The following is a 21,176-nucleotide window of genomic DNA, read 5'->3' as shown; positions in this document are numbered from 1 at the left end:
CATGGGTGAAATGTCCTTTTATAGTCTTCATTCTTTCTCTGGACAGAAGACTTGATATGCTGTATGATATTTGTGAAATTGTGGTCTCTACCTGCAGTGCTATGCACTTCCCATATGCCCTAAAGGGTGCAGTATTGGGCCACTAAACAAAACAGAGGAGGAGGGAACTAGGACCTGAAGCAAATTTGAAAACATGAAGGCTTTTAAATCTTGTCAGCCTGCCAATTCAAGCAGTGTATGGCAGGTGTGTTGGATATATGTAAAGCCAAAATAAATGACCACAAGAAATTCAGAGGCAATACAGATGTTAAGGAAAGCTTAAAATGGAAAGAAATAAAACATTGTATTCATTGTTCATTCTGGAGTCCTATAAAAATAATTTAAGGAGTGCCTCCTCAGTCATTGTAGCTTTGTGATCTTTGGAACTAACCAGGCATTGGTCATGTTTCTGTTATATACTGGCTTGTAGAGACAGTGGGAAAAGACGTAGATAAGAAGAATGTAGGGAAATGGGACAAAAGTAGCTGATGGTAGTGAGTTTGCACTCCTGGAATAAGTTCCTGTTTCTGTCAGAGCAACAGAAAGTAGTTCTTCCTACTTTTTGTTTGTTTGTTTTGTGTGTGTGACAATGTTTTATGAAAAAATAAAAGGAATCCTTAAAAAACATAGTGTACATTTTCAAAAGATAATCTTACTGGTGAGTGTATTGAGTGTGCCATTTTAAGTGCTTATAGTTTCCTTGCATTTTATCAAGTGGTCTTATAGATGAGCATTATTTTGAAATTTAGAATTGTGGGAAAATACTCAATTTTACTGTTCCAGTGGATTCAAAATCTAGAGAGGTGGACAAAACTCTGACACTTAAAAAGTGCTCAGTGATGAAATGCCTTTCTAGCAAGGTACAGCTGAAAGGCTAGTAATATTAAATTACCATGCCACCCTAATATCCTTCAAACTAGGAATCCTTAAAAGCAAAACAGTATTTGAAATTCAGATGACAAGATAAAGGGCAAAAAAACAAAAACAAAAACAAAAAACCCAAAAAACCTGAGAAGCCATGTTCTTTACTATCAGGGATTTATACTCTAATAACAGAGCAAAGTTATGTTGTGAGGTCAGGTAGAATAATGAAAAAAGTGATCTGTGCCATAAGAAAGACCCAGTATGTTGATATTGTTTAAAAGGTTGATTATGGAGTCCAACTGCCTGCATGGCTCTGTCACCTACTTAGCTATGAGAAGTTGTGCAAGTTAATTACTTAACCTTCCCTACCTCCATTTTCCCATCTGTAAGATGAGAGCAGTAGAATCCTCTCCAGGAAGAATCTAGGCATCAATTAATCTTAGTGTGAGTAATTCTTCAGTATTTCTCTTCATGACTCACTTCTGTGCAAGTGTTTGAAAGTGGATTTAAGAGTATTAAGTCATAGTGCTTAGTGAGTTAGAAGCTTGTGTTGAGTTCACAATATCTGTTGTCTACTTCCAACCCTTCACCAACTCTAATATAATCTTTCCAGTTCTCTGCATCTTAGATTAGTTCTTTATCTAAACAAACATAGGAAATTCCACAAAACCAGACATCTTATCAGTATCCTCAATAAGTGCCTGGCACATAGCAGATACTGAATACATGTTGGTTCAGCACAACTTGGGGATATTATGAAAATGATGATGCACACCAGGCAAGAAAGGAATGTTGTGAAGGAAACTTAAGTATACCACAAAATGACTAGCTTTCCTCTTTTAAGATTCCCAAGGGAGATAAATGTCTCTGTCGAGATATGTGCACAAGACTTGGAGTCAGAAGATATTGCCTGGGGTCATGGCTCAACCACTCAGAGCTTAGTAATGTCAAACAAGTGGTTTAACTTTATGAGTTTCATTTCTTTCATCAGAATATTTCACTTATCACTCATGGTTTAGTGTATTTTGAGATAGCATGAGAAAGTCTTAGGGTTCCATTCTCAGCATTTCAGAAAAAGTCCCAAAACAACCCAAAACTGCAGTCTTTTTGAGGGATTCACAGATAAGTGCAATCCAAGCATGTGAAAACTGTAATACAGACAAGAACAAATGCACTAATTTCATGCTTTGCATTGGAGAACTATAAATCAGAAAAGTCCAAACTGTATTGCTGTTGCTCAGATACAAAGCAGCAAGGCTAAAGTTTTACTGTCTCCCAAATAAGAGGATCTTAAGAATATAGGCTTTTATGCATAGTCTTTCCAGTACAGCTGCATGAAAGACCTCCACATTCTTACCAGCTCTTTTTGTTGTTGTACCTCATTTCTTCTGAGCCAGCTCCCCAAATATTTTCACCCTGAAGGAAGACATGTGCTGGCTGGAACTGTATCGAGGAATTGGCCAGGGTCCTATCCAAGGTCGTAGGCCAAAAAAAAAAAAAAAAAAAAAAAAAAAAAAAAAAAAACCCAAACCAAACGCAGTCCTCCCACTCCCACTCTTGATGTTACATAGAATGCATGGCCAGAGGCCAGTTCCTTTTTGCATTTTTCATTTGTGTGAGTTCAAATTAAAATTTATAATTTATACCTATCTCTATATGATGGACCTCTGTAGAAAAGTCTTTCTCCAGATCTTCACTGTTTATGTTCAGAGCAAATCCTCGACCCTTATAAACATTTTTTCATGCTTGTTTTTCTGTCATATATGTTCAGGCGGCCTATGTTATTTAGCTGTAGGATTAAGTGTGAATGTAAACTTAAACACCACTGGAGCACACTCTCTCAGTGTACTTTCCATAATATACTGAGCCACTTAAAATATATGAACTGGCTTTACTCTTGTACATTAACTTAGTTAACTAACATTGCTAAGATTTAATGTCTACGATGACTACAAGAAAGCTTGGAATAGCTGTTCCCATTACTCAACAGAGTTTCTTTCTTTCTTCCTTCCTTCCTTCCTTCCTTTCTTTCTTTCTTTTGTTCCTTCTTTCTTTCGTTCTTTCTTTTTGTTGTTAAGCTTTTAAAAGAAGCATTTATTTGTAGTATGTGCATTACAGGAAACACAACACAAGAAGTAATTTTAATTTCCCAATGGTAACTGCAAGTCCAGTAATGTTGAATTTCTTCTGGACTATGGAAAAGACAAACAAAAAGTTGTTGAACATGTTTAAAAATTAAGTGAACTATTTTCAAGGGTTTTAAGTCCACTTTGGATGACATTAACAAACAGTTGCTTTATTTGCTGCTTAGAGCTGACTTTTGCTTTACTCTTACTTCAGGTTGTGTGCATGGTATAGCACCAGCAAACTAACCTTGCATGTTTCTTTTCAGCTGAGTTGCTTGCCACTGTTGCTGGTTGACACTGGGCTAACTGCAAATCTTCAAGCTGCATAATATCTAACATGTTGCTCAATAGTGCTTTCTATCTCACCTACTTGTGTATGTTGGAATCTTTCTTTCATGAAGATTAAGAAGTAGCCCGAAAAAATACACCCAGGAAAAACAGTCCTTTATTCCCAAAGAATTTTCTAAAATTGAAAGCACATTTTCTCTTTCCATCCCCCATTTTATTTGGTATGAAGTGAGTCTCCAGCTAGTTGTGTCATGATTGTTTCATGTATGTTTCCTATGCATACATGTCACCTTTCAGAGCAACTTACATTTTCTCAGAAATTCCTGTGCTCTGAATTTTGAGAACAAATAATCGAGGCTGCAATCAGACGATGATAAGTTTAGTTTAAACACAGATTCCTAGAGCCTCTAAAAACCAGACACATACAAGTAAATTGATTGTGTAAGGGGCTGTCATGGCACTTTCTGCATAGTGGACTCCACAATGACTTTCTACCCTGAACATATCAAAAAGTAAAGTATCATTTTTAAGAGATTGGGATGTTACCCAGTTTTGCACTACAACAGTATCTAAGCAATTGCTTGCTTTTACTCTGAAAAGCTAGCTGTATACTGGAAAGTGCTCTTTTATTGGTCATAGCTGACTCTTGCAGTGTCAGTGTGTAGATGCTTCCTGTTTTACAGAAGTTACAGTTACCTTTCTTTCCAAGTCTAGAGTTTGAAAGGAAGCATTGTAGTGTTTTAGCTAATTTCATTTATTTTTTTCTTGCAGGTTCTGAAAAGTGCCTTTTCTGAAAACTCTGCTGCTTGGATTCTACTCTAGAGCTCTCTATCCAAGCCCTCTCCCAATCACCCTCCCCCACTCCTGCCCCTACAAAACTTGCTGTGCTTGTAGTTCACTGTCAGTAACTTGCCCATTTATTTTTTTCTCTCATTCTCAGTTTTCTTAGTCATTTTCCATCCCCTTGATTTTGCAAAACAATTTTTTAGGTTATAACATCCTCCCAACCTTATTCTTCAGAGCAAAGAATTGGGGAAACAGACTTTTCTCCCCCTGATCTGAGACCATTCCACACATTGAAGGGCAGCCAGCAACATATGCTTTTTGTAAGAATAATTGAAAACCTCAACTAGACAGCATAGAATTCTTTGAAAGTCTGCCAGTTATTTGAAGCAAATTCAGCAAAGGAACAACATATAGCATTCAATATCTTAACCTTTCTAGTTGCCTTCTTAGGACTTGGTCTCTAATTTGATTCTTGGGTATTCTGATACAAAGTTGACTTAGTAAGTGGCTTTTTGTGTCTGACCAGATCAGATTTGACTTCAGTGAGAACCTACGTGCTAACAAACACATTCCACCAAACCAACCTGCTCTCACTTCACATTTGTTTCAGATTCGCTTAACGCCTTGAACCATCCACTGTCATACTATTGTCCGAAAGAGGGTGCACTTGATTGCCATTTTGCTTTCAATATGACAGCTGTCAATGTCGCTCTAATTCGAGATACCAAGTGGCTGACTTTAGAAGTTTGTAGAGAATTTCAGAGAGGAACTTGCTCTCGAGCTGATGCAGAGTGCAGGTTTGCCCATCCGCCAAGAGTTTGCCATGTGGAAAATGGCCGTGTGGTGGCCTGTTTTGATTCTCTAAAGGTGAGTGCCACGTGTATGCACATAATTACTTCAATGTATTCATTTCTAGACATTTAGAAGGAAGATGTACTAGAAAAGAGTAAAATTAATAAGAGCATTAAATTATGTGTTACTTGCTTTAAGAGTAGATACAGCCTTTCTGTGTGCTGAACTAAGCCAGTAAGAGGCTCATTCTGCCAAAGTCTACTTATCAAAATAGATATACTTATAAAATAAAAACTCATGAATTTTTGTAGGTCTGAGGTATTATATGCTAGATGAAGTTTAAGCTACTTCTCCATATGTATCTCTGGTTTGTAACTTACTACATAGAATAAGCTAGCCTTGAATTTATAGTAACCCTCCTGCCTCTGCTTCCTGAGTGCTGGGATTGCAGACATGCACCACCACACCTGAATAATTTACCATCTCATGGGATTTTAATTTCTATATAGAATTTAGACTTTAAAAAATTTATTATGCTTATTCATTTTATTATATCTGTGAATATTTTGCTTGCCTATAAGTATGTGCAGAATGTGCATAGTGGGTACCCATGGAGGCCAGAAAGGGCATCGTATCCTCCAGAACTGGAGTTACTAATGGTTGTGAACCAACATGTAGGTTCTTAGAATCAAACCTGGGTCCTCAGCAAGAACAACAAGTGCTTTTAATCACTGAGCCATCTTCCCAGCTCATGAAATTAGGATTTTTTAACACAGTAAGAATTATCATGCAACAAAGAAACTTTTTGATGAATTACAGTATACATATAGCTTATTATGCATATTAGTAAGATAATGCCTGAGACCAGTCAGCTCTCAGAGGATAAATAAAGTAAGACAAAGCATATAACTTAAAACCCCATTGTTCAGGAAGATTAGGCATATTGTTATAAAAATAACTTCACTAAATTTTCTTCTTGAACACACGATTGAACAACTTCTGATTTGTAAGTATCAAGGAAATCTTAACTGCCAAAGTTGTAAAGCTTGAGTAAAGCAAAATTATGAAGGCATGTGGGTGTTATATATAGTAAGACATAAATGATTGTGTAACATGAGAATGTATTTGTTTTCATAGTTACCTTAAAGTAAGGATAAGAATATCCAAATTAAAACAGAGATGCAAAAAGTGTGGATGGATTCTTGGTTTAATTAATAGATTTGACATCATGCATTTGAAATGATTTTTGAGATTACAGCCAGATGAAATAGGCTTAACAAGAATTTTTTCTTACTTTTTATTTATTTTAAAAAAATTTCATTTTACATGCTCTCCCCAGTTCCCCCTCTCTCCTCTTTTCTTACTACCCCCTCCACTTCCCCCCATCCTACCCCCACCCACTGCTCAGAATGGATAAGGCCTACCTTGGATAGTCAGCAAAGTCTGGCATACCCAATTAAGCCTCTCTCCCCTTGATCAAAGCTGATCCAGGTATCCCACTGTAGGGAATGGGTGCTAAAAAGCCAGTTTGTACACCTGGGATAAGTCCTAGTCCCCCTGCCAGGAGTCCTATAAACTGATCAAGCATCACAACTGTCACCCACATTCAGAGGGCCTTGAATTAAAAAAAAAATTCTTGTTACTATGTGACTGTCATCATGATCAACTTCACCTCACTAACATTTTTGTTACTGGCTGCATTGGCTATTAGAGATCCATTTCTTTGTTTGCTAGCTTACTCAGAATATGTTTTCAAATGCTTTACTATGAATGATTTTAGTTGAAGTTTTCCTGTGTCCAGCCAGCTCCTGCAGCTGCTCAGACCCAAGTAAACACACAGAGACTTATATTACTTATAAACTGTATGGCTGTGGCAGGCTTCTTGCTATCTAGTTCTTGTATCTTAAATTAACCCATTTCTATAAATCTATACCTTGCCACATGATTCGTGGCTTACCGGTATCTTTACATTTTGCTTCCTCTATGTCTGGCTGGCAACTCCTGAGTCAGCCTTCCTGTTCCCAGAATTCTCCTCTCTCTTTGTCCCACCTATACTTCCTGCCTGGCTACTGACCAATCAGCACTTTATTTATTAACCAGTCAGAACAACACATTCACAGCATACAGAGCGATATTCACAGCAAATAATTCTCATGATTGGGGCCAGAAGTGCTTTAGACTTCAGAGTTTTTCAGATATGGGCATATTTTCATGTACATAATGAGATATCTTTGGAATGTGATCCAACTTTAAATAGGAAATTCATTTATATCATATATATCTACATATCTCCATATATACATATAAGCCATAGGTCATTTTAATACAGTATTTTAGTTCATCTGTTGATTGAATGTAATATGAAGTCATATATAGAATTTTTGAATTGTGTTATTACATTGGTGCTTAGAAACATTGGATTTTGAAACTTTTTGACTTTTCAGATTATGGATGCTCAACAAACCTACATAGTTTTACTTAGTTCTTGGTTGCTAGTTTTTATTGTGAACCATTCCAGTTCAATAGTAGAATCTTATTATGGATAAAAAGATATTATTAAATTGAAAAACTCTGAACAGCTTTTATTTCAAGCAGATCTAAAAACTAAAAATGTTATTTTTTTCATTGGTGCCATACAACTTTTTTCCCAGAATTCAGGAGGCAGAGTTCAAGACCAGACTGGTCTACATATCAAGTTTCAGGACAGCTAGGGCAACATAATGAGACCCTCTTTCAAAAGAAGAGCTTATTTCTTTCTTCATTTTTACTCATTCATGCTCTATCTACAGTCATCTTCTGTGTATTGCTTTCAGTCTGTTGCTACAGGACTAGGTTGTGTCTTGAGGGAAAACAGAGCACTGAGCTAAATAGTGACATCTTTCACCCAGAGCTATTGCAAGTCCAGAGCACTAGGCTCTTTGCCATCTTGGTTCTAGAGATCTAAAATAGAGTCCGCGTGAGCCCCACTAATCTGATCCTTAAAGTCCTTGTTCTCTCAAACCTTGAGTGATGTTTTCTTTAATAAACACATAATGCCTTCACTACCTAACTTTCATAATGTTTGGAGATTCCAAAGAGACAACACAAATGAGAAACAAAAATTATAACTACAAAGTGAATCAAGTATAAGGTTATTTTCTTGCAATTAGTGAAGTGTTTGTTTTAGGAGCTTTTAAAAAGGGTTCCATTTAGGTAGAGTTTATTACTAAATGCTGCAAGCTCATGTGCCCAAATCCATTGCTATTTTATTTCTAGAATTTACACATCACTGTTCTGTGCTTTATTCTGTGGTAGGGAATTCATCACAGACTGTACATTCTGTCTTTCTAGGCATCAGAGAATGAGAGATATGTATGATTTCCCTAATATTTGATATACTTTAGGTCACTGTTTCTATTAAAGGCAAAAGAGTACTTACTATAAAGTAAACACATTGAGGAAAATAATATGAAAAATAGTTGTTTACAAAACACATACTGGGCATTATAGCTTGGGACATGTTTAATTTAGGTACTAAATAATGACTAATGAGAATAAATATATCACTTAATTATTTTCATATGCTATATACTCTCCTAGATCCATTGCTCTTAAAATAATTCAGGCATTATGTTAATATCTTGATGATCAGTCACACAAGATAAAGATGCTTTACATAATCCTTACAGTTTTAATTTTTCATGAAAACCTCAATATTTCAAATATATAAAGAATTATATATTTAATATAAAAAATATTAAAAGGTTTTGTATATTTAATTTGCCATTTAGATAGCACATTCATCCTAGTTCCATGTCTGTAAAAAAGCTTTGTAGTTCTTTTTTATGTTGCACCTTACCCAAGTTATGCATGAACGCTATACTTAGATGAGGGTAATTGACCTATGCTGATTGTACTCCTACCACATTTGTTGCTCCTCTTGAATTTGTATAATTGAAACTCCATTAAAATTTATCTGTGTACTTTTTTATCAGTGGTTAAAGAAATGAAACAGTCATTTGATGGTTTGTGGGCTGTGGGTTTTGTTTTTTTTTTTTTTGGGTCGTGAGTGTGCGCATGAGTGTGTGTGTATGTATGTGTGTTCATTCCATTAGCACTAGCTACTCAACCAGATGATGGTTCTTTGCCTACATAATAGGTACAATAGGTACTGTGTCCTATTTTCACCTCATAATGAGAGGAGGTCATGAAAATAGGAGGTTGAGCTGAATGGATGATCGTGCATTGTGCTTTAAGAGTTGTGCTCATAACTGTATAAATGCTGCATGTTTAATGATGAAGGTTGTGCCATTTTCAGATAGGAATCTAGCTTGTGAAGCCTGTAGACTAATTCTCAGCTACATAGAAGAGTTTCATGTCATGTTACTATGCCACTGTTTTTTACTCAATTGCCTTATCTTCTTGGTACATTTATTTCAAAACTTACCTTTAGTATTGTTTAACCCATTTTATACTGGTTTCTTGGAATTACTTGCTGTCATTGATTTAGATTGGCATTTTAAATGAATTCTCCTTAGATTTAACAAAAGATCATCTACTTGTGCTTGTTTTCATAGCCAGCTTACTCTACATCAAAAAAATATCAGGCATGTCTTGAACCTTCTTCCACTCTTTTCTTGAAGCAGTATATGATATCACTCACCTGCTATGCAGGAAATAAGTAAGTGCAACTAGTATTTCATTATAACAGATCAACAGCAGTTATATCTACCTGGCATAATCACTACTTTGGGTAGTTTTGTAAAAACTACTTGCTAGTTAAGCCATAAGAGCAGTCATAATCCTAGAGGATAATTATGTCGATCCATACATATTCTTGAATGATGAGAACTGGGAGAGTGATACACACCAAAGACCTCTAAACCATGTCTTCAAACTTCATGTATGATTACAAGTACAGTGATAATATGACAAGTGAAACTTGTTATATAGACATAGCAATATAACTCTACCCATTGTAGGTAATAATTGGCCCTACGATCCATATGTTCTATATTTATAGCCACCAATCACAGCAGTTTTCACTAGCTTAAAACTTAAATATTTGGGAGCTAAGGCCTAGCACAGTGGTTGTTTGACCAGCACAGTCAAGGCCCTGGGTTCAATCTCCAGCACCACACAGGAAAAGACATTTTTAACTTAATATTTGCTCATCTATGTTTGCTTAGGCACAGCTTGCCAGAAATCAGACCATTAGCAACATAAAATCTCAAGGGTTACACAAAACATAGAACCAAACCAATTGTGAACTCTAGCAGAGAGGTTTGTCTCTACTATAAAGAGAGTCATGGAAAATAATGTTTTACTTTAAAATATCTTCTTTGATACTGCCCTTAGAAAGGAATACTCCTTCATTTATAATAGTCTTTTGGGGAAATTTTCAAAAATCTCTTGAATGAAAAATAGATGCATGATTAGTACCCAAACAGCCTTAGTTTATTTCAACTTTTTGTTTTGAAATGAATTTAGACTTACAGAAAAATTGCAAAACTAACAGAAGCGCTCCCTGTACATTCCACCCAGATTCCTCTAGTGTCAACAACTTGCATTCCACTCATAATACAATTATCAAAACCAGAAAATTAGCACTAAGCAAAGCTCCTAAAGTAGTGGCTTTATTTAAATTTCCCCAACTGGCTCCCAAAGGCTCAGTGGTTCAGATAATTAATTTAAAGAAGTTCTCATGTCTATAGCATTTCAAACAAAACTAGGAAATCAAGAATTTTGACTGCTGAAAGACTATTCAATTAAAAACTTTTACCATTTATGCATGAGGAAACTGAAGAATTATTGAGAGAGAGAGTTAATTTCTCAAGATCACTACAAAATTATCAGAAGCCCCTGATGATTCCAATCATTTGAGTCTTTATTACATGAGAAGAAAAAAATGGAGAAAATATAAAAAAAGCATTTAAATTAAAATTTATGGTTCATGTTTAGCTTTTTCCGTGGTTATTGTTGGCGATGGGGTCTTAGAGTAGCCCAGACTATTCTCTAGTTCTAAACAATTCTCATGTCCCAATTGCTGAGATTACTGATAGGAGCCATAATGCCTGACTCATACTCTTAGTTTATTGTTAATCATTTAGACTGTTTGTTCCAAAGTGGGGACCAGAAAGGAGATACTATTGGCTTAGGATGTTATTTAACATTAGGAGGATAGCTTTGCTCAATTCCCAAGCAACAGAACACTGGGTTGTCTCTGTTCCCTTTTCATTCTTTTTCCCCAACACCACATTGTTGGGTTAGCTAGCCAGACTGGTGGCTGATTTTTTGTAATGCTCCCTGATGTCTGATGTTGTTATGTACTTAGTAGTAAATTGCTCTGGCTAGCTGGTGATATCTGTTACCAATCACCCGGAAATATTGTACTAGTTGTTCAGCCTCAAAATGGATTATTTTTTAAAAATAACTTCAACTAATTTAATTTACCTAAAATGTTTTATAGGACCGTAGCTCAAGGTCATTTCTCTCCTACCTTGCAGCCAAGTAGCAGTTGGGCATCTGGTGACATACAACTCAGGATTGGATCAGGAATGTACTTGCCAATTCGCAATTTGATTATACCATTACCATGTGATAGGAGAAACTTGAAAATCTGAAAATTTTAAAAAAAAAAGTATATTATATGTCAGCTCCTTGGTTATGAAGAAATTCTTCCATGCTAGGGAAATATAGAAATAATTTTATTTCTGTTAACATAACTATATGAAGTGATTACAAGTACTGCCATTTTCTAAACCATATTTTTGTGAACTGTGGATACCAGGTACTTATGTACATTTGGAACTTGGGGATAGTTTTTTAAAAACATGACTTTGTTCCCAGAACATCATTTATTTACTGCTCATTTTCTCTGCAAGAGATGAACTTTCTGCCTGTACAATCTTTGAAGTGACTCTTTTTCTCTAAATCCTGTGACATTTGATCTTCAACTTACAGGCTTTATGTGTTTCAGAGAAATCATAGCCACCTCCTATCATTTTCTTTCATTTTCCTGTGTGGATTTAACTATGTAATCGGTGTTTGGGTTTTTTAATCTATTTTTGCGATTATTGTTGTATAACTTGGGCATGTAATCCTGTTTGAAGTTTCAGCATTGTTTGGTTTTTCTTTTTCTTTTACAATTAGTTTTTAATTTATTTTTCAAATTTTTTAGAGAGGTTTTATGTATCCCCAGATGTCCTAGAACTCACAGTGTACACTAGGCTGGCCTGGAACTCACAGGAAACCACTGCCTCTACCTCCTGAGTACTTGGGTTAAATGAGTGGGCCAGCATGCCCGGCATGTTTCAGGGTTTTTATTCCTATACTGCAGGTTACTTTACCCAAGGTCAAGTTTATTGCCAAAGTAATTACACATTTAAATTATACTTTCATACTTTTTTGTCTTGATGTTATTCTCTTTAAAAGGTCAGTAAATGATTCCATTTTTGTCCATGTTTTATTTTCTAAAAGATTCTCCCTTATCTGGACTTAACCACCTGGTCACTGGAGATAGACTAAATCATTTTTATATCTTGTTTTTGATATATTTGTGCAATATTATTTACTGTTGTTCCTGATCTGTTATTTGGTTAAAGAACATAAGGCTATAGGATCCATTCATTAGAAATAGTTTTTCAGCTATGACTTTTTCAGAAGCATTTATTAAATGTATGCTTTCAGCTGAATGTTTTCTATCATAAATGGACATCTTTTTTTCTGTTGAAATTCATTTTTGACACACTAAAAGTTGGTATAAAAATTAACCTTTGGTCCTACCCATATTTTTCTGGGTAAAGAATGGACAGTGAAGGTAGTTTTCAAACTGTAGAAATTGTCCCTAAATTTGAAAGTGTAGGGCCCACAGTAACATAACTATGTAAAATAGAGCAAATTCCCTAAACTGAGACATATTTTGAGTGTTGGTCACAATTTGCTGACAATCTACATAGTACCAATATTCTAAATTTTCTCCATGCAAAAGTGAACAGATTGTGCTGTTGCCTATTTTCATTGCTGGGGGTGGAATCCAAGGCCTCTTGCCTGCTAGCTACCAGTTCTTCCAGTGAGCTATTTTTGAAGGCCTTGTTTTCTGCTGTTTTGTTTTGTGACAGAGTTTGACTGTGTAGCCCAGACAGGCCTCCAACTCCTAGTCCTCCCTCCTTAGCCTTTCCAAGTGCTGGGGATACGGGTGTGTTTTGGGTGTCAGAAAACTTTTTCCCTCCTTGACGTCATACTCTTTATCTAGTTTGTTTTATGCCCTGAAATACATTGTATGGACAGCATTGCACTATCACTAATCTTTGACCCAGAGATGAGATTGTTTTAAGACTACATTGTCACATTGTCTTAGACCTTTGTTCATGGGCCTATTTGTGAAAGATAGGAACACTAACACAACAATTTGAGGATTTTTGACATCTTTCAAGAACACTGCGTTTTTGTTTTAAAGATTTCAAAAATACCTAATCCCTGACGTTGTTTTTCTTTTGTTAATGTTTATGCTTAAAACTTACATGAACTTAAATTTTCTTCTAGCTTCTCTAATAGCATAGTTTGGTTCCTTCATTTTTAATAGCCAAGAAAGTACCTTATATGGAAATAAATTCAAAGAGCTGGGTCTGCAGCTAAGTGATAAGGAACATGTTTCATTCATAATTGCAAGACCCTAAGTTCCATCACCAGCACAGAGAAAAATAAGTTCTGGAAACAAATTCAGTCTTAAATGTAACTAACAAACATTAAAACTATGGACATTTTCGTTCTGCCAGTACATAACATAGAAGAAAATATTTCATTTTAGGATATTGTCTTATTTTTCAAGGAAGCTTGAGAATCATCTTGATAAATGCTTCTTTCTTGGGTGAATTACAAATGTAACCATTAAAATATTTGGAATGTGACATGGTATCAGTAAGTGGCAATACACAGAGAAAATGTTACTTTAGACTAACAGCTCTGAGAAGGGCTCATTGTGTGGCCTCGAGTAAATCATGAGACTCCTACCATCTATGTTTCTCTTCAAACAACAGCCTTTGGTGGCACATACTTTGGAGGACTATTTGTGGTTTGTTACCTAAATGTCAAGGGTTATTTAATGCTGAAAGTTCTCTTATATCCAATTGAATCTATATGGATTCAGTTCCCAAAGACATGATTTGTTTAACAAACAGTTATTGAAACATTTTACTTATTAGACAGTGATTGGGCTCAGCACAAAATTATGGAAGATCTGACTCTTGCTTGATCTCTTATTATAAAGCTGCTCTATCATGTGCCATAAGCCATATATTATGTCGCAGTTTAAAGAGGCCAGAGGAAGGATAGGACAGGATTATGTCCAGCTGTAGAGATTAAAGACATAGTCATGGAAGGAGTGGTGTTTGAAGTATTCTTTGAAGAAGGGATAGGCAGACATTCAAGTCAGAAGGAGTAAGCTAAGCTAAGTCAGAAAGGGAAAATTGGTGTGTCTGCAGAGTTGAGTGTTAAGTTTGGACAGGCAGGAACATAGAGCTTAAATTGAAGAGGAGTGGGCTTACAATTCAGTGAGTAGGGTGGAGGATGTGACTCTAGGTAGAGTGCATGCTTAGTGCATGCATACAAAGTTCTGAGTTCTGTCTTCAGCACACACAGAAACAATTAGTACAGAGTTAGGACTCTAGGCTTATTTTATAGCTATTTTTTCAATGAGTGTATATGTGTGTATATATGTATGTATGTATTTGAATCAAGTCATGGCAGTGGTAAGAGAATGCCATCAAGGGTGTGGGAAATCCAGACAAAGCCATTTGGGTGCTTATTTATCAATCTATTGTAGCCCATAAATCATGTGTTCAACTTGACATTGGATTGCTTGAACTGATTTGCTGTTACTGAGTATTTTAAAAGTGAAGACTCAATTTCAAATAATTTTAAGACAAAATAATTTTGAATATCATTGGATTATCACACAAATAAATATTTTAAAATAATATTCAATGGTAACCATTTAGGAAAGTTTTTAGACTTCCTCTGTGGGTAAAATCACTGGCTACTCTTGCTAAGGACCTGTGTTTGATTTCCAGCATCCACAGCCATCTGAAATTCCAGTTCCATGGAATCTAACACCCTTGTAGGCACCAGGCACCACCGTGGTGTACGGACATACATGCAGATAAAACTCCCATAGACAAAAAAGGACATAATTTTTAATTAAAGAAAATTAGAGTTGGGCTGAGAGTGTGGCTGAATTGTCAATGTGCTTACTGTGCAATGATGAAGACCTAAGTCAGGATCCCCAGCACCCACATAAAAAGCCAGGTATTTTAGCAAATGCTTGTAATCCCAGTGCTGGGAAGTGGAGAAAGAATGATCCCTGGGACATGCTGCCCAGCTAACCTAGCATAATTGGCAGATTCCAAATTCATTGAGAGATTCTGTCTTTTGTTTTTTAATGTGAAACATGATACAGGAGGATATTTGATATCAGCGTCTGCCATCTACATACCTGCACACACATCAGTGCACGCCTCTAAACCAATGCACACATGCACCACACACATATACTACACACACACCCCACATATTTTAGCCTGCCTGTGGTGTCACACACCTGCAGTCCCAGCACTTGAGAGCTTGAGATAGAGGATCATGAGTTTGAGGCCAGCTTAAGCCACCTACTGATAGATACCCTGTCTCAAAAAACAGTTTTTAAAATGAAGTTTTAGTAAAGATCTCCCTTTCTCTGTGTTATATTATTTGTTGTGCATTAGGTTCTGTCTTATTAGCATATTTTTTTTGTAACTAGCACATAATAAGGCCTTTAAAAGTACTTTTTCAGTAAAACATAAACACCTTATGGACAAAACTTTTATACAATTATATGCCAACTTTCTTCATTCAGTCACATTTTAGCCTAAATTTGATGACCAATAAACTGCAGATTTGTGCAAATGGAATTCTATCCCTCAGAATCATAGAACTTTTCTTTGTTCAAATGTTGTTGGATATTCTATAAATGTTGCATTTTGTGTACTTTTATCTTACATTGGGACCTTCAGTGTTTTTCTATATGGATACCATTAAATATTATTTCTAAACAATTGGTGTGGTAATCCAGTAAAATTTAAGCATAAATCTGGATAAAAATGTTTGGAATTGAATTTGACAGCACACAGATAGCTTACAAATCAAGGTATTATTAGAATCATTATTAATTATAATGAGGTCATTTTTCAAAGAATTTTTTGAAAAACATGACTGCCTAATCCAATAAACACACACACACACACACACACACACACAGTTCAATTGATAACTTGCTCTAAATACTCTGTGATATTTGGAATTCTTAGAGTCTGAGCATAGAAAGGCAAAGAAAATTTCAAATAAAGATAATCTGTGCACTGACACTTCACAAAGTGTTCTGTAACGGCAATTTAGTAGCAAGAACCTACTTTGAAAGAAATGGGAAGATACTAAGATAGTAGTCTGAAGATATAATTTTAAGGAAGGGTGTCTAGGCAGGCTTATGAGTTAAATATCTTTGAGTTTTTTAAGCGAGTACAGTCTCTTCCACTTTTTCCATCTTTATGACCATTCCTAGATAGCAATGTCTGGTGTTCAAAATAGAATATTCTGAGGCCATGCAAAATCCTCAGTAACCAAGATATGAGCCAGTTTAGGCAGCTGACTCTGTTTTCTTTCAAAAACAGGAAAGAAGCTGGGCATGTTGGCCAGTGCCTGTAATCCCTGAATTTGAGAGTTGGAGACAGAAGCATCAAAAGCTCAGGGTTATTTTTAGCTATATAATGAGTTCCTGCCCAGCCTGAGCTACGTGAGACCCTGTCACAAAACAAACAAATAATAATGACAGAAAGACAGATAGATAGAGGCAATTCCTGGAATTTTTTTAAATGTTTCAATGAGGAAGAAATAAGTATTTTCAGTATTTAGTAGCATTCAGTTGAAGTCAGCTTTGACAATGACTTCCATAACAGTGATTTGAATGTATTAATGAACAACTGACCTGTCAAGAGAATCAACACTCTTTTCTTCAAATTTTGATGCCTTGCTTTGGTGGCATGTAACATCTATTCCATGTTGGAAATGACAAAACATTTTTTAACACTCTTATTTCTTATTTTTAACACTCTTATTTCTCCCTGAGTTTTCCTATTATCACAGTAGAGAAACAGGTAAGGAAGAAATGAAGTTGCTCTAAGTCACAGATTATAAAAGGTAGAGGAGGAAGGGAAGCAAGGAAGGAAAAAACAAGGAGGGGGCACAAAAGGATGGATAGGCAAGCTTTTCATTTTGAAATAATTTAGCTTAATATCACTGTGTTGAAACCAAACTATAATGAAAATGTAATGAGTAAATTACATACTACAATGTGTGTGGGAAGGGTAATAGAGAAAGGCCCTTCCCCCAGAGAGAGAAATCCTTATGTCATTTTGCCATACTTTCCATTTGAAACTGCTCTGCTTTCCACAAAAAAGCAAAGGCAGAACTCTAAAGAGTGAAGCCTCAGGGAAATTCCTAGTCTCCCCATCAAACTTGCTCTTCCTCCTTCTCAGCTACCATTAGTCATCCTGGTCACCTTGGCTTCCTCTCCTGGTTTCCCACCCCCTCAACAGGCTTCAAGTCCCAGAACCCACTCAGCCTTTCCTTAGGCTCTGCACCTTCAGAACAGATGAAGCTGGCCTTCATGGGTGAGTTCCATGAGGTCTTTGGAGCTAAACTGGGTCCCCTTCGTTTCTTCATCGATATCTTAGCACAGTTGTTTCCACATGAGAGGTGCTTAGTATCATTTTAATTCTTTGATCGCGGAGAAGGCAATGCAATTAAATACATCTTCATGTTTTCTTATGGTTGTCTGAAAGCTCTCATTACCTTTGGGGCCCAGTAATGAACTGTACTGTAAATTTGTAATACTTTGATATAATTATCAACTTTTAAAAGAATATCCTGTCATCCCTACTGTGTCGGACTTGCTCTGTAGGCCTAATGTAATGATCTTATTGGAAAAATACCTTTCTTGTAATTAATTTCTAAGATTTTTTTGAGGAATGTAGCTGTATAAATTATAAATAGAGCAGGTCAACATGGGACGGATCTGGTTCTGTGTCTGAGTTTTGTTTTTGTTTTGTTTTGTTTTGTTTTTTTTGTTTTGCACTTCATTAAGTGCCTAGATAGTTTTTATTTAGATGTGTTATTGTATTCTGAGCACTCCAGTATTGGGAACTGGAGATCTAAGTTTAAAATCGATTTCCAGTGGTAAATCACATCATACTGTGCCCTATATATACATTCAGTATAATTATTTATCAGTCTAAAGTCAAAGTGAAGAAGAAATAAACTAAGTGCAGCTGTAACTAATCTTAACATAAAGTGGAAAAAGAAAAAAATATATGTGGAACTTGTTGATACTTTCTTCACTATGTGAGAAAGGATGAGTGAGGATGTAGCTCAGTGGGAGCATGTTTAAGGCACCTGGTTCTTTACCCAGCGCTATGTGGGGAAGGGGGCTCACACGTGTGCACACGCATGCTCATATATATACGTGCAGAGACCAGAGCAGGACTTTGGGATGCCTTTGTCTAGCTCTCTGCTATATGGCCTGGAGACAATTGTCTTCTTGAACCAGAAGCTGGCGATTTCAGCTGGCCAGGCAGGGAGTTCTCAGGACCCTGCTATCTCCAGGGTTACAGATTAACTTTGTATCCAGTGCTTGCTTTGAGGGTTAGGAATCTGCTGATCCTCAGTTTTAGATTATCCATATTGAGACACTAGTCAGCATTAGGCTGTTTGTTTTGAGGTAAAAGCATTTTCTTGCCTTTACCTCATACTTTCCAGAAATGTTTCTTGGGTGTGAAGAGAAGGGGTAATGTTTTCAAATGACTGGGGCTTTCTGAAGCCGGTGAAGGTACGAATTTAAGGAAAGCTGAGAGAGTTTTTTCACTTCCATTTGGGTCCTGAAGAAACATTCAGGAAAAGTCCTGGCAATGCTTGTAGAGCAAATAAGCTCACTATGGAACCAGAGCTCTCATGTACTTACTTCCCATTATAACTAATAGCCCTATTTTTGTAATCAGAAAATGAATTTATTTCCTAGGAACTTTGAGAAGACCAGTCTTTCATTTAGTGATCTACATTGGCTTCCTGTACATCACTGCTAGCACCATTACTGATGTTAGAGTCACAGAGCAAAAATGTGCAACTCTACACTGTGGCCTTTTATAAATAGAATTATCAGTAACAGGAAAATGCTTGGTAAATAGCTAAATCTGTTGTTTGATAAATAGAACAGCATTGGCTGATAGCCTAGGTTCACAGAAGTATGGTGGCAGACTAGCTTCACCTGGACACTTGCTGTAAATGTATGTTCTCTTGATGCATCCAATAGCTGCTGAAGAAGACAATCAGTATTTTACTGATTTTCCAGAAACCCTCCTGGTAGTTCTGATGATCACAAATATTTGATAGGCTTTAGTCTAGAGAAAACTATAACAATTCAAGATGATGTTCCAATGCTTGAGAATCGTTACAAGTGTGTGTTGTTCTCCCCAGTGCTTCGTTGTTCCTCCCCACTTGTTCAAATGTGGGAGAAAGTGGTGTCTGATTCACAGGATTCATAGACCCTTGGGAAGCCTGCTATATTTCTCCATACAAAAGCATCACAATGTTCATCATGTGAGGGAAGGCTCCGAGGGGTTCTTCATTTAAGACAGTAGTTTACTGCTTCATATCCTAACATTTCTTAAAATTCTTTGACCATAGAACTTTATTTTGGTGGACTATATAGAAACTTCTCATGAAATATTGTATAGGTGATTAGCCAAGATGCATATTGTTGGATAAATGTGAGAAAATGAAATTAAATAAAATTGTCTTAGCTATGTATCTGTCTGTTATAATGCTTTAGAAAGGTTAGTGAATTTCTGTACCTCTGAAGCTCTATTGTCAGTATTATGGACCTACAAAATTTTATAAGCAGCAAATGTGAGGACAAAATTCATGTGCATATTTGTATGTGTGTATTTGCATATGCTATATATGCATATGTATGCACATATCACTTATGTCTATAGGTATGTAGTAGGTAAGCCTTTTTTGCATTCTTTACATTTATATGAGTCAATCTTAGCTTCCAAAAGGTTGGCTTGTTGATAGGAAAAATGGAAAATAAGCTGACTCATATAACCAGATTTAAATTGGGATTCAACTTTTATTATTTAACTACTTTGTATAATATTTGAAATCCATTTGCTACATATAATACCCTACTATCTTAGAAAAACTGTATCAGAGACTGTGCTGTTCTATGCTTTGTGTATAATAAAGATGATTTTTATATATTTCATTAGGATTCTAACAAGAATTTCTACTGTGCTAATTTTCAGAAATTTTGTTTATGTTTTCTGAGTGCTGGGACTAGATCCTGGGGCCTTTGGCATGATGGCCATGCTCTACTACTGAGGTTTCCTCTAGCCTTTGTTACTGATAAATCATAGTGTAGGCCACTTGTAATAGGAAGAGAACAATTAGTCTCTTGAGTGATAGTTTCTTGACAGTCCAAGAGGAGAGAGCAAAGGATATTTGAAGTGATTTAGGAGAATTAGAGTAATATGCGGCTCTGCTTGTTTATCTTCTGCTCCTCCACCTACTATAACACTAGGATATGGTAGTAGCAATTGCTTAACAGTAATACCCAGTTCTCACAAGAGAGATCTTCTCAGTTTTCAGCATTAAGTATAAATTATTTGTCTAGGTATTTGATAATTTATATTTCTTATATAATCAATAACTATATAGAGAATAATGCATTACTTCCAATAGAAAGCTAAAATGATACAAATATCTGCAATTTGTTAGACTATTTATAGTTAATTATGAGCAAGTATTTTAGTTTGATTGAAAAAACTAAGAAAGTACATTTTTGTACATGTAACTATTTTATTTCCAAAACATACTAAATTTTCCCAGTCCCTATAGTCATTCAGAGAACCTATAAAATATATGGAATTAGGAATTATTTGTAAATTAATGGAATTTGAAATAATTACAATAGAGTGCACTTGGATTCCACTTCAGCATTCTTTCCAGTAGAATCTGCATTCATATTGAAATTTCTTCCTTTTTAGTTTAGGAAAAATACATTTAGAGTGTGAATAGTCTGTGTTAGCTAGTTTTCTATTGCTATTACAAAAATCCCTTAAAAGAAGAAAAGATATATTTTGTCTCACAGTTTCCGAGGTTTTCATCTGCTGTCTGTCCTTTGATCTGTAAGTCCTGTGATAGGAAAGCTGTGGCAAA

At 35.9% G+C, this 21,176-nt stretch overlaps 1 protein-coding gene across 8 annotated transcripts in view; it reads left to right on the top strand.

The window, feature by feature from the left end:
• Positions 1-21,176, top strand: part of Mbnl3 (muscleblind like splicing regulator 3) — a 100,048-nt gene that overhangs the window by 39,238 nt on the left and 39,634 nt on the right. The window contains exon 1 of one of the 8 annotated variants that reach the window (XM_037198947.1): positions 4,402-4,970. The exons of 3 other annotated variants lie outside the window; for them this stretch is intronic. In XM_037198947.1, the coding sequence (XP_037054842.1) occupies positions 4,794-4,970 (177 nt within the window). In that variant the 5' untranslated portion in view covers positions 4,402-4,793. Of the gene's footprint in view, positions 1-4,401; positions 4,971-21,176 lie in introns of those variants that run through there. 4 more of the 8 variants (XM_028887098.2, XM_037198946.1, XM_037198948.1 and 1 more) reach the window with 4 other exon arrangements.

Source organism: Peromyscus leucopus, chromosome X (assembly GCF_004664715.2).
Source record: "Peromyscus leucopus breed LL Stock chromosome X, UCI_PerLeu_2.1, whole genome shotgun sequence".
NCBI classification, from domain to species: domain Eukaryota; kingdom Metazoa; phylum Chordata; class Mammalia; order Rodentia; family Cricetidae; genus Peromyscus; species Peromyscus leucopus.
This window is presented reverse-complemented; position numbering and strand designations above follow the sequence as displayed.